The sequence below is a fragment of the Lissotriton helveticus genome, chromosome 5_1 (assembly GCF_964261635.1).
Source record: "Lissotriton helveticus chromosome 5_1, aLisHel1.1, whole genome shotgun sequence".
Lineage (NCBI taxonomy): Eukaryota > Metazoa > Chordata > Amphibia > Caudata > Salamandridae > Lissotriton > Lissotriton helveticus.
In genome coordinates this window covers 338,780,599-338,795,703 of record NC_136065.1, presented here as the reverse complement: position 1 = coordinate 338,795,703, position 15,105 = coordinate 338,780,599, and the positions used below count along the sequence as shown (strand labels likewise).

General features: G+C 43.4%; 1 protein-coding gene across 5 annotated transcripts in view; it reads left to right on the top strand.

Annotated features, from left to right (window-relative positions):
* NADK (NAD kinase) overlaps positions 1-15,105 on the top strand; it is a 412,984-nt gene that overhangs the window by 248,924 nt on the left and 148,955 nt on the right. For all 5 annotated transcript variants that reach the window (XM_078642447.1, XM_078642449.1, XM_078642451.1 and 2 more), the window contains one exon: positions 2,270-2,453. In XM_078642447.1, the coding sequence (XP_078498573.1) occupies positions 2,270-2,453 (184 nt within the window). The remainder of the gene's footprint in view (positions 1-2,269; positions 2,454-15,105) is intronic.

Below are 15,105 nucleotides of genomic sequence, written 5' to 3'. Positions count from 1 at the left end.
TATATAGAGTGCACATGAAAACTGACTTACTTCTTGGTTCACTGATGTTGTCATGTCAGGAGGCATATGTTTTTAAGTTCATATTTTAAAACTGTCGGTTTTATTAATTGCTTTTCAATGCAGTGGAATATTCTGAGGTACTAAAGTGAGACACTCACGTATGTTAAGGTTTTCATGATGTTTAAAACATAATTTACATGCTTCGCATTATCAGCGCTTGGCTCATGCACAGGCTCTTGGAGCCAAGCCAGAAACATTCCTTGGACTGCCCCCCTAAATTGTTTACCCTCCTACCTCTAAAACTACACTGTCACTATCTCAACAGCTGTGCGTCTCCTGCTAACACCCCGCTCCCTACACTCTCCTCCTTTGCCACTGTACTTCAACTGCTGTGTACAGGAAATCTATGGACTTCAAATGGCTATATCGATAGGCGGAATCAGAAAACGTTCAGCGGCAAACGAGAGGGCATAGTGTGCACACTGACACTGCCCTACAGTGCCTAGACTGACACGCCATGGGCAGCCCACAGAATACACCAAAGAGCACTGTTAGCTGTCAAACACGGTGTTCAGATTAATAATCCGCTAATCCAATAGCTACCTGCGCCTCGATTCCCTGACTTCATCCACAAACCTCCAAACCCATCACAGACGGCTGATCTTTCAGGTACCCGGCTGCCATCCTAGGGAAACTATCCACCCAAGCAGCCTTGAGAAGGCACCTCGAGGGACACCTACCTGTTCCCCCTATACTGTGAAAAATAAGATGCGTCCCATCTCCCTCCAACAGAGAGCAGCTGTTTATTCTGTGGCCTGTTTAGTGCTACTTACATGAGTACAGTATAGCACAATGTGAACCAATCGCTGAGATGCCATGTCAATGGCAGATTGTGCGCTATGCAAATGCCAATACAAAAATTACATAAGGGCACAGAGCGAAGGCACCGGCTCGTCATACAAGTTGTCAGAAAAAGGGGCAGAGTTTTCTCTGTAGTTTGCATGTATTTGTTTTACCACCTACTGTATTGTGTTTTGAGATGTCTTCAATGCAAAGTGCCATTGGCTGTAGCAGCTCAGATTGTATGTTGATGTTTTTGAGATGATGTCTATCATTTTCTTTCATGCCCTTTGTGAAGCGCTCAAGAGCCTCACTGTGCTCCTTGCATTGCTAGATTATACGTCATGTCCTGCAGCCCTCAGCAAAGCATTGAGGCAGCAATTCCTAGGTTATTAGCACTTCTACATCACCTGAATTCATACATGCATGTAGCTAACAAAGACACAGATTTAAATAAATGCATAAAAAGCTAATAAAAAAAATTATGACTTACAGAAATATTAAACGATGAAAACACCCAAATAAACACCTAATAAGTACGTATAATAACCTATCATAGTGTAGGAAAAGTAAGTCACCCATACTCAGAGAGCAGCGTGCGCCTTTGCTCTCTGTCTGCTCCATTTAAGACTTCTTTCTCATCCTCTTGGTGTTAGTTTCATTTTCTTGTTTACAATACCATAATAAAACAGCAACATATAAAGTTGCTTGGTTATGCGTATTTCAGAAGAAGGCTGTAAGGTGTAGCTCCAATCATCAAAGGCCTGAAAATGCCCTTGAGTGCCCCCACACTTCCCTAAAACTAGACACGGAGTGAGCGTGAGTGCCAGCACACACCAAGAGAAACTTTCAAGTTCCTCATTTAAAAAAAGCAGTTGACAAAGTCTCTCTTTGTGCATGTTAGCATCAGCACTCCAAAGAAGAACCTGCGCACTTTTAAAAGGACATTTTGTCCTTCCTCCTTATGTACCTTAATGTGTCAAAAATGAAATGAACCTTTAAGTTAAATGTTGAATTGGGTAGAATAAAAATCCGCTTATTTTTCTACAAGTGAGTTTGGGTTGTTGCATTCTTAGTCCAATTGAATGTATATGATACTATGAGTAATTGATTTGAATGCTCGAAACAAAAAATGTATGATTATATGCTTGCTTTACTCTATCTTAAATACTAGGTCTAGGACCACTGTTTTTGATAACGAACTGTACCCAGCTCCAGTACCTCTTGGGTCACCCCATTTTTGATAATGACTTAAAAGGAAAGGTGCACGCGCAGGCGGGCACCCTATAGGGAGTATAGGTTGCAGGTATCACATGTTTCCTAAATTCCAAGGATAGTGCCTTTAGTTTGGAATGCAAGTTTTACATCTTCTTGTGATCATGGAGTGCGAAATCTGTCTAATTTAATTTTTCTTTCTTTCCCTGTCCAGGTGAAGTGACATCCCTTGAGGGGTTCTTTGCCTCCACGATGGAGAGAAGCAAGGAACCTCCGGCATTCTGTTGCACAGCATGCAATAGTGATGATATTCTAAGCCAGGGTACCGCCAGTGGTGTCCGTTCCGTGTCTCGGAGCCTCTCTGCTTGTCCGCCCCCTGGAAGCTCCAAGGATTTCAGGTAAGGCAGTGAATATTGGTTACTGAGCTGCATAACTTTACAATTCAAAATCCTTTTGGGATGTTAGGATGGTAAGCCTTGGAGTCGGCGCCCCAGAAGTAAAGGCTTTTTCGAAATGTTAACTTCTCTTCTACCCCTCGCCCACTGGTTCCAGCAGGCACCTAACTCTGTGAAAGACTACTTAGTAAAAAGCTAGAATAGATTCACAAGGCATTCTCCATGTTTTCCTTGCACCCTTGTTGAGGATGACTGACGGAACCACGCATGCCATTAACACACATTTGTTTACCATGCGTCCTTTACCACGTGGCCACTGCCACACATATGCCTTTACCAGCCAAGTCTATCTCATGTATATGGCTTTACAATACATACCTTGACAATGAAAATGTAAGGATATTGCAGGTATGTGAAAACCCTTTAGATATATATAAAACAAAAGGTGCCTGCTGTAGAAAGATCACTCGCCAGGTAAGTTCATAGCCACAATCTTTTATTGGAGGGCGCTAACAGGATGGAGACAAGCATCACCAATATCAGTCCATTTGGCCGACGCGTTTCGTGATGAGTCACTTCTTCATGGGCAACAGACTTTGGATGCACAGGCACTGCACCTTTCGGCATCAATTTGAAATGTGAACCACGCTCACAGGGCGGCGCCGCTCCCGTGGCTGCATGGTCCTTGTAGTACTCAATATATCTCAACTGAGCAGCGGTGCCTGCACAAATTGTCAGTAAATAAAATCCCCAGTGGGTTGTGGTGCATGGCTCAAGTCCTCGCCAGCACTCTCATACTCCAACAAACCGGCTCCTGGCCCATATGCAGCGGCGTGGTTCACCGTCGCCGCTGGAGTGCTGTGAGGCACCGGGATACTTTCCACGGCTCAGGCGGGGCCGCTTTCCATCAAACAAAAGGTGCCTACTGTAGAAAGATCACTCGCCAGGTAAGTTCATAGCCACAATCTTTCATTGGAGGGCGCTAACAGGATGGAGCCAAGCATCACCAATATCAGTCCATTTGGCCGACGCGTTTTGTGACGACTCACTTCTTCATGGGCAACAGACTTTGTAAGCACAGGCACTGGGCCAGGAGCCGGTTTGATGGAGTATGAGAGTGCTGGCGAGGACTTGAGCCATGCACCACAACCCACTGGGGATTTTATTTACAGACAATGTGCGCAGGCACCGCTGCTCACTTGAGCTATATTAAGTACTACAAGGACCATGCAGCCACGGGTGCCGCGACGCCCTGTGGGCATGGTTTACATTTCAAATTGATGCCGAAAGGTGCAATGCCTGTGCTTCCAAAGTCTGTTGCCCATGAAGAAGTGAGTCATCCTGAAACGCATCGGCCAAATGGACTGATATTGGTGATGCTTGGCTCCATCCTGTTAGCGCCCTCCAATAAAAGATTGTAGCTATGAACTTACCTGGCGAGTGATCTTTCTACAGCAGGCACCTTTTGTTTGATATATATATATATATATATATATATATATATATATATATATATATATATATATATATATATATATATATATATATATATATATATTCACTGTACAAACCAAAGGTTACAGGGACATTATAGTTGGGCTCAGATTTCACTTGTACAAAACCATAGAAATTCAGCAGTGCTAGTTAACTTATGCCCCGAAATGCACTGGTTAGGGCGTCACATATTACATCACTCATTACATGGTCAGTGACATCACTGATGACATCTCAAATAACTACTGGGAATGTTCTGTGCTGAAGCTGTTACCAGTGCCTTGCTTTGTAAACTGTATGTCAGTAGCAGATATGAGCAATTACATATTTATTTACTTAATTGTGGCCCGTGATAATCCTTGGCTTTTCCTTGTTCATTCATCTGCTGAAGCTAATGTTTTGAATAGAAACTAGAAATCGTAAACCATGAGAATTGCTTTGTACAAACTCCCTTTAAAAAAAATCTATGCCCTACATACATGTTAAACAATTTTCCTACTCCGCCACCATTAAGAACAGATGGCCCTTTCTTACCTTATCATATACCCATTAGTGGATTTTTTTGGTAAAGGTCGCGAGATCATATCTATGGTCCGATATACTTTTATGTAAAGATATATAAAGAGTAAAGGGATGTAATGTGGGTGCCCAAGCAACTGATAGCCTGCAGTCTGAATCAAGGGCCATTGAAATTAAAACACGTATGAAAGTAAGTCCAATATTGCTCTGGGCAAAGTCAAAACTCAATTTGTGTATTTTTGAAAATGTATCTTGCAGACAACTGAGCATTTGTGTGGCATGTATAGAGTTGTTATTGCCAATAAGTGTTGCAAGTAGCAATTGATGTGCTTGCTCCTCTCTGGGTGATACCCAAGTCAAGTCCCTGGTCAGTAAGCACCCACAGTAACTGGCACACAATTGCAAAGGCATCCCTTGTTCAGCCACCCAAACTTGTGAAAATGATCGAATGGCCCTCATGCACAGGACAGTGTAATCATCAAGCCTCAGAGGTTATTCGGTTTTGTGATGGGTGTCAAGAATATTCCTCTTCCACCGCCCAGGTGAATGAGGGTTGCAAAGTAACTGCTGTAGATAACCGATGGCTCCTTCCGTTTCTCATATAAACGAAGAGGAGCATGGTGCATGTGCATACAAAAACAGTAGAAGATTGGGTTTTTCATCATTAGCATGCTTTGACAAATCATAAAAACGTTACCAGACCTGCAGGTCTCATGACCTGAATAATCGATTCAACGTAACTGTAATGCTCTTGGTCCATAATCTGTTCTCAAATTGTGTGATCCTGGGCAAATATCTTATTTTATTGAGCTGCCTTCTTCTTCATTAGCACATGAAAACACCTTCAGATATGTGCTTTCAGCATTTCTCCTATTAGAGGCACTTTTGTTTGATTTAATAGACTACAATTTTGTTCCATGTAAAAATATGTACCTAGCCCACCTACAGGGTACACATGACGTCCGACTCGCCTCTTAGTTCACTAACTGAAATGTCATCAGGTCGGTGGCAGGAATGTTTTTTTCAATTTCTGTTTAAAAACCTCTCACTTTAGTACTATATTTATTAAAAGCATGATGTGATAGTGCACTGTCCTGTACAGTCAGCCCATTTTCCATAGAAATGGCCACACAATTTCCCACTGACCTGCAGTTTTACTGATCAAACTACACAGAGTACAAACAATAATGCTTGAATATCCGGTATCTGTAGATATTTATCTCTTGCACATTACCAAGTAAAGTGTTCTGATTTGTTTTGAGCCTATTAAAATCTTTGTTTCCAACACACAAAAAAATGAACATTCCTAATTGCTAATATATTTTGAAATATTTGTACTGTTCATTTACAAGTTATTTAAATGTTATGTGTTATGAAAAAACTGACATCCTAAAGCCTTTCTTTTCACAAGGATTGTCAGACAGTTCACTTTACAAAATCTTCTAACTTTACAGTCCGAGAAATAAAAGTAAACGGCAGTCATGAGGATAAAATACGCAGCAATTCGTAAAAAGACATAAGCTAACTTTTGACCTCTGTCTTCGACCAAACAGCAAATGTAACTAGACAACAAACAAGATTTAAAGGTGTTTTATTTGTCATTCACTTTCTGAAGGAATAGAACATCTGTTCTTTGGCAGCTCCAGCTCTCTCACCAGAATGGGCCAGCAGGCCCTAAAAATAGTTCACCCTGATAAAATCTGACTTGCCATAGTGAGTGGGAGGGTAGAATTTTCAAGGTCTGAGTTGGTATGATTTACTGGGTGTGGTAATCAATGAATATACTAGTGTTGATTTACAAGTTGCTGGGGATGTACAATGGGCATCCATAACAGGTAGAAAAACACAGTTGGACAGACACACACAAATGCCCAGAGCTAAGCAGAACCATACATTGCATAGGTAGTCGAGCAGAGGTAGACAGAAGTATGCATACATTCAAAGACAGAAAAATATTCACAGTGCTTTTCAGTGTGTATGGACCTCAGCATGTGCAAGACAAAGGAGCGGATGTTTTCAGACTTTTTGTGTCACTGCTTGGGCCTCAAGGGCTCAGCAATGAGTCACACACCCAAGCAATATGTAGGGGTGATAGGAGAATCTGCCAGACTTGCAATCCCCTATCCCCCGCCCACTCCCTGAGAGCCCTGATCCCACCTTGGTGCCCTTCCACCACCTTGCTATTTTAGGAATAGTTCCATAAAAAGCTGTTGATCCCTCTTGAGCTGCAGAGTGTATGTGCAGGGCTGAGACCGCATCATCCTCTGTGTGCCTGTGAGGCGGCGGATGGCAGGTCGGTGCACCAGGAGACCCCTCTCTGGAAGGCGGCCATGGTACACCTCTCTGCAGACCTGTGTCTGGAGCCACCCACTTCAGCTACTACTCAGGAACCAGACGGATGTGCACAGACTTCACACAAACTGAGCAATATAGTCAAACCGATGGGAACCAGTCCACTCAAACAACCCTGAGCTATTACATTTTGAAGCAGCATCCATCTTAGGAATATGAAATATACTGCGCCCTTCTACTGCTGATACGACCAGCGAGACGCGCTGCTGCTTTGGTTTCCATCCTAGCTCTGTGGTTATTAAAGCTTGCGTTGTCAGGGCTGAGGGATGGTCGAGTCCTTGGCGATTTAGGGAAAATAAAGCACCTATAAAGCAGATCACGAACGGTGCATGACCCATAAGTGCAATTAAACAATATCTTAGGCGGACTACTACAACTGATGTCCAATCACATGCTGTCCTTCTGACAACCAGCATGTGTTCTGAGCCGGAGCAACTCCAAGTAGTACTCTTGATGATCACAGAAGGTCTAACAGCAGCTGTGCTATCAAGCCAGACCTAAAAAGGGGGTAAACGTACAGGAATCTCCTAGGTTCTGTACTTTTACTTTCATTGTTCAATAGTGAATGGAGCGTAATGACAGAAGTAAGCTATATATCTGGGTAAAATGTATCACAAATGTCGATTTTATTATTATATGTCGACACAAATTGGGATACGTTACAAGCAGAAATTATCAGTCTGTAGCTGCCTTCATATAGAGCAAGATGTCCAATTCTGACAAGCAGGCGGCTGAAAGGAACTCACCACAGCACATACTAAGCCACACCTGCGCATCTCCGTGGGGCGCAGGAACTGGGTTGTACGGAGTAAATAAGTCCACTGGTAAAAGACCCTCACCAGGGACATGTTGACAGCAGTTCAGAACTTGTCCTTCCTCGCTCTTCCAGCTGACTGGTAGAATATACTGCACATTACTTCACGGACACTAAAGACACAGGCAGCAGACACTAGATGCTCAGCATACAGGACACACACACCCCTCTTTCCAACAAGCACAAGTAGGCATCCTTATTTACCACACTCACAAAGTAAACCATGGTGATGAGCATATGACAGCCCCAGCCTGCCCACGGTTTATACTTAGCATGGAAAACAAACATAATACACACAGATACACCACAAACACAATGTAGCCAAAACAATCCTCATGGGACGACGTAGCCTGCTCATGATTTATTTGCGCACCCTCTGCAATGTTGCACGTGACCCACAGCCTGGCTATTAACTACAACTAGTCCAAACAAATCATGCTTGTGATCAATAGACTGCCCACGATTTAACCGCAACATGGTGCAATGCAGTGCATGCTACCCAGTCTGTCCATGACTTAAATACAATAAAGGCATGACACATGCAAGCCCATGACTTATACACCAACATAGCACGATGTAAGCGACTACACAGTCTGTTTACATGTTGCTCACAATTTGACGTAAGAAAAAAACCCACAACTAGCCTGTTCAAGATGCTATGCATGTTGTAGCACATGATCCAAAACTGGATATGTGTTGTGACGATACACATGAAACGAGCCCATGACCTAGACTGACTATCAGCGAGAACTAGCTCCCCAACATGCATGTCAAAGGTACCTAATAAAATCAGAAGCAGTATGTCCATGCATTTAGCCAACATGCATGACACAAAGATACATACTGGATACATATGTTCACACTGTGCACTGTTACACTGCCATGCTGGAAACCTTTAACTCCTAAAATGGCATCCACAGCCCATAAAAATAACTTAGAATTTTCAAATACCAATAAACAGTCAAGCAGACATGCAGGACAGCAGGCTAATAAACATACACTTCCACTGGTGAAACGCACACCCCCACACCACAGATGCAGTAAAATGCACCAAATATAGCACATTAAAATGGTCAATCCTCTCCAGTGCTCAGGAACACAATGCAAATGAAAAACATTCACACTGCAAGCACTAGCAAAGTCGCTACTGCAATGCAAATCCACCTTAATGTGTTTTTTAGCATGCCAGTAACTGACTGATTTGCTGATATCTTACTTCTGGATAATAAACTTGTAACAGACACGAATGTAAACATGTTAATAATGTGTATGCATCAAAAATAAATAACTTCTTCCATTAGCCAATAATACACTATAATGTACCCGTAGTTCTTCTTCAATTCCTAAAACGGGCAACAGTCGTTTTCCTATAGCCATGTGAATTAGGCACTTTCCTTTTTCATGGGCAGCTGCAGACTACAGTTGCAGAAACAGTACGTGGGACAAGAGAGCCCGAGTTCCACCTTAAAATAGCTCAAATGTATCCAGGGCGGCACAACCGGAAACAAACCAGAAACGCTGGCCAAAGACTGCAGGTTGGTAAAATCATTTAATACATCGAACTTCCTGTGCGAGAGAAGGAGCGTACCTCACGCAAGGCCCCTCAGCGGTGCCATAATAAACCTCTCAGACTCCGGTGTGCAGTCACAAAGACAGTGACACCCTGTGGCGGGCAGTGTCACTTGAACAGCGCACTCATGATTGACATGCGCTTTGATTGCTGTTGGACATAAAGAACGCTGCACAAGCCTCGTGACATGTTGTGCCTGGTGTCCTCGTGCCCTTTATCCCCGACATGCCTGAAGAAACCTGGTGCACGAGCAGGCAGGTAGAAAAAAATCAGCAACCCCCACAACTGACGCCCAGGCCCCTTTTTTCCAAGCCAGAAATAAAAATATTAAGTACCTTTCAAAGTTAGTCTTCACATCAGCTACAAGTTACTTCAGCACCCGGCTGAAAATACAGTACATTTTAAAATAAGCGAGCTAACGCCCTCTACTGGACCTATGCAAAGTAGCAGAATAGAAATCATCAATGGTCATCATTATTATTAACCCCTTCGCTGCGGCGGCAATTCCGCCGCAGCGCTAGGGGGGGTCGTGCGGCGCTCCCATGCTCGTGACGGAACCGCTCCGTCACGAGCCTCGGGTGCGCTGTGCTGATGATGGAGCGGTTCCGTCACGGCCTCGCCCGCTCAACAGAACGTCCGGCGCAGCGCAGGCGTGCCGAGTGGGCCGTGACGGAACCGCTCCGTTATCAGCACAGCGCGTCCGTGGCTGGTGACGGAGCGGTTCAGTCACCAGCATGGGAGGGGTTAAGTTACTGTTGTCGTTTTTTAGGTCTCGCCTACACAGCGCATAACCTGTGCTGCGACATGTATTGTGTACTTTTCAGAGGGCTTACAACCCGTCCACAGCATACCATTGGTTGTTTTCGTTGTCACTCTCATTTACGGTCTTTCGATTGCTTAGCTTCCGTAGGCTCTCCTTCCTTTCTTGGGTTGGCTCCTACTTGGAGCATGAAGCAGGTACACATGTTCTTCCTTGTCCTTTCTAAATAAGGGTGACAAATGCTTTCAAAAGATACTTTTATTTTGAAGAATACTTTCAAAAGATGTGTTTTTATTTTACGGCTTCTTATTTATATTGCTTTCACCCTATGCGCAATCTCTTTTCTCCAACAGGTGTCCTACTCTACACCACTCTACATTTCTCCACTCTACGACTCCACTTCAGGCTACTTAGTTCTACTGTACTCTACGCCACTCCCCTCTACACCTCTCAATGCCACACTACCCCACACAATGACATGCCATTGAACGCCACTCTACTCTGAGCCACTCTACTTTGTTCCACTCTACTCTACAACTCTAGTCTTTACCACGCTATTGGATGTCATTGTTGATGTCAAGGCTAACGAGCACCAGATAAAACAGGCTGTAAAGAAGCTTTGTGATATTTACATTGCCAAGGTCTATGCCATTCAACTCCATGCCACTCTATGGCACTCTGTTCCACTCTACACATTGCCATTTCCTGACATTCTTCTCCATTCTACTGTACAACACTGCTTTATGCCACTCAATTCTACACCCCTCTGTGCTACTCTATACCACTCTGTCACTCCACGCCACTCTACACTATGCTACTCTACACCACTCCACCCCAAGGTATGCCACTCTATTCTACAACTTTCTTTGCCCCTCCACTTTGCACTACTCCACTATACTCTGTGCCACTCTATTCTGTTCCACTGTATGCCACACCCCTCTACGCCACTCCATTCGGCCCCACTCCATTCTGCGCCACTCCACACATTGCCACTCTGTGGCACTCTACTCTACACCACTCTGCTTTACGCACCTCCATTCCATTCTGTGCCACTCCACTTTACATCACTCCACACCACTCTACACCCCTCTACTCTACTTCATGTCACTCCACTCTATGCCACTCTACACTATGCCACTCCAACCCACTCTATGCCACTCATCTTTATGCCATTCTGCGCCACTCCATGCCACTCCACTCGACTCCACTCCACACAATACCGGTCTATGCCACTCTTCTCTATACCACTCTATTCTGTGCCACTTTACACTGTGCCACACCTCTTCTCTATGCCTCTCTACTCTACGCCACTTCATTCCACTCTATGCCACTCCACGCCTCTCACCTCCATGTTATTCTACTCCACTCTGCACCACTCCATACAACTCTACATCACTCCACTCTACACCACTTCACTCCACTCTACTCTGTGCTACTTCACGTCACTCTACTCTACCCCATTCTACACCATTCTACTCTGCTCCACTCTACATCACTCCACTCTAATGCTCTACTTACTACATGCCACTCCACACCCTCCATTGCACTCTACCCCTTTCTCTTTTAAGCCACTCTCCTCTACTTGCTCTACTCTGCTGTCCAATATGGCTACAAGACTTTGGCAAAGCTAATAGTTCTCAAATAGTGCGAACCTTTGGCTTTGCCAGTGGTTATTCATGTAATCGCAGTGTTCACAGGATCTTTCACCCAGCAGCATCGATTGGCTCTTGCCTGCTTCTTGAGTATTCCTCCAGTTTCCCTGGACAGCAGTTAGGGTTTTGAACAGCAACATTTCTTTGCTGTAGCTTTACTTCTTCGCCTCACTACACTGTGCAGACTAATCTAATCACCCACACAACGTTTAAAAAAAATAGTTTCTTATACTGCAGTATGTTGCGTTAGGGCTGCAAGATGGCTTCTGACAGATGACTTCTTGGAACTGTTTGTGCAGACTTTTTTACAGTTTCTACTTTTATTTTTTTTAACTTGCTTCCTCCTCATCTGCTCTGATTCTTAGTTTTATGTAGTATTAACTAACTGGTCGCATGTGTTATGAAGTAAAGAAGTTCACATGTAGATGTACTTTTAAGTAGATTTATTGAAACAAGTTACATGTGATGGCATCCCACCAGTAGTGTGTTGCCAGCAGCTCTTCCAACTGACTGGTGCAATCTGGTATACACCAGCATTCTACATTACCTCACAGACATTATAGACACAGAGAGCCAGACTTAATACACAGCATACAAGACAGGACATAATAGGGTGCTTATCATTTGAAAACATGTGCTGTGCCACATTATTACCGATTATCCTCTCCGCACAGCACGGCGCTATGGGAACAGGAACAGCAGCAAAACATATGCAATTCTTTACCCTTGACTCAAAAGGTGTATCCCATGTTTGTCTTTTGTAACAGGTGCAAAATTAGAACCAGACTTTTTCTGATGCAAACAGACATATATAGTTTAAGCTCTGTGAAGAAGTATTAGCCTTCCTTGTAGTGGAAATTCCAGCACTAAATGGAATAATTGTGTTAAATTCTCAGAAATTCATGTACTTACCACGTTCAACACAAATGAGATTACTGCATGGCAGGGAGACATCTGTGCATTTCTGGCTTGTATTATGTGGACACAGGAATGCTGTGATACAGAAGGCTATGGTGTTCAACCCATAATCAGATCAGACGGAATAAAGGGAGGTAGGTTCAGTGAGAGTACAAAACAGACCAGAGCAACTGATGAAGGATTTTGGGTGGTCAATGAAAAGCTTAGTAGCTACATACATTAACCAAAACTCACCACTCTACCATGCACTCTATTTTCACAAATTATTTGATTTGCGAATACATACGTGTTGTAAATGGTATAATTTTAGATGATTTAAATAATATAATATGAAAGGTTATAAGCAGTGCATGGAAAAGGTGAGTGCTATAGTTAATGTATTTTAGCTACTGAGTTGAATACACTGTGCCTGGAGGTGCTCAAGTTATAATAATTTGAAGGTTTTGCGTAAATTATAAATCACAGCTACACGTTTAGGATTTTTAAATGTGTGGGTTAAGTTTTGTTTGTATAGAAAGCATTATAAATACATATTTTCACTAAAAGAAGCAGTGGTTAAAATAGCATTATAGTTGCAGGTTGGAATGAGACAGTGGCTACTGTAAAAAAAAGAAAAAATCAAAAGCATCTGCTATATAGTTCTGTGAACTAGCTTTAACTTGACCTCACATTTTACATTACTTCTGCCATTTTAAATGACACCATTGATGAAAACACTCATGATATCTCGGTCGGACCGTGCTTACAATCCTCATCAGAAGTGAGGCACTTTTAATGGTTGTCTTTTTGCTTGCCAAAGGATGGGTTCCAGTTGGCACTTTCAAACATTTTGGTTTGGTCAACCATTGCTGTGAAGAACTGAAGGCTGTGCAAGTAGAGTGTTAGGTACTCATAAAGGTTTGGGTGCAAAGCCTGACCCCATAGTTAAAAAAAAAATCATAATAAGTGTTAGACCTGGCATCCGTGGAGTGGTTGTCCCCCTAACTTTTTGCTTTCAGACCTCCTGTTTGCTTACTTCGTTTTTGCTGGTTTTAGGATTCAGCACACTTAAACTCTGATAGCGAGGGCTAAAGTACTTGAGGTTACTCCTTAAAACATGGTAGATCTGGCTTATAATCGGCACATTTAACTTATTTGTACGTTCCTAGTAAAGTGGTACTATAAGCGCCCAGGACCTATAAATTAAAGGCAGCTAGTGAGCCTGCAGCACTACTTGTTCCACCCTCTCAAGTAGCACTTTAAACATATCTCATGCCTGCCATTGCAGCCCTTGTATGTGCAGTTTTAAATTGCCATTTCGACCTGGCAAAAAAAAAAAATGCCAGGCCCTAGCCTTCTTTTTTTTTTTAATGCATGTAAGTCACCCCTAGGGTAGGCTCTGGGCAGCCCGGATGGCAGGCTGCAGTGTATTTAAAATGTTGGACGTGTACTTTTAAGTTTTACATGTCCAGGTAGTGAAATATGTTTGTAAATTGTTTTTTCACTACTGCAAGACCTACCTCTCATTTAGGACACATTGTAGTTATCTTTTTACATTTAATAAACTTTCATTTCCAAATGGGAACAGGTAACCTGTTTATGTTTGGTGTCTTTAGAATTTTAATGAAAAATCCCGACTTACTGGGAGGTCGGATGTTAACTTACAATTTTCAAAAGGCCACTTTTAGACAGTTGTAATTTTCCTACCATAGCCATTTGGTGCCTTCAGCCTGTCTCTGGGTTACATGACCGGATGTAGTCGACAGTTGGGCTTTGTGTATTTCTTTTAGACATTCACATACAATTGGGAGATTAGGTGTGTCTGGATGGGCCATCATTGGCAAGATGGGAGGACTTACACGAGAATAGGCTGTGAACTGTCTCCACACAAATGGCTGCATATCCCCTGAAGTTAGTCTGGAGCCAGGGCAGGAAGGCAGGGCATCTGTGAGCTTCAATGGGCTGTCTCTAGAAGCTTCTCTCTACTTGAAAGCCACAACTAGGGGACGGGTGTATATATTGGACCCAGATACCACCACTTCATTGTTCTCCTGGACCTGCGGATACTCTGCCAAGAAGGAGGACTGCCGTGCTGCTGAAAGGACTGCCACTCAGCTGGACTGCTGCTCTGAAGGACCGTTTCCCTGCTTTGCTCACCTACTACCTGTTCCCCTCTTGCCTTGGTGGGAAGGACTGGACCTGCATTTCATGAAACCAGAACCCAGAGTTACTTCAAGGGCTAGTTGGCTTGCCTTTTGATATGTTGCCTCAGGGACAAAACAGGCTTCCACAACCTTGCACCTGCACTTGGACTCTATTTGTGAGCCTACCCTCCCAAGTGGTTCCACTCCCGTCCTGGCCCCTTGGAAGTGGCCTTAAGGTGCTCTGCCAGCCTCTGTGGATCCAGCAGAACTGACGCATCTCCTCTGCTGCGCAAAAAGTTTCTGTTTTTGTGAAGTCACTCATGACGTGCTGTGCTTCACTGAAACTGAAGAAAATATGCTTTGGGCTTCAAGGGTAGCGCAGCTCTTGAAATTCAAAGAGTGGGTATTAAAAGGATTTGAACGTTGGAATGTTGGGAGCTCCATTAAAAACAA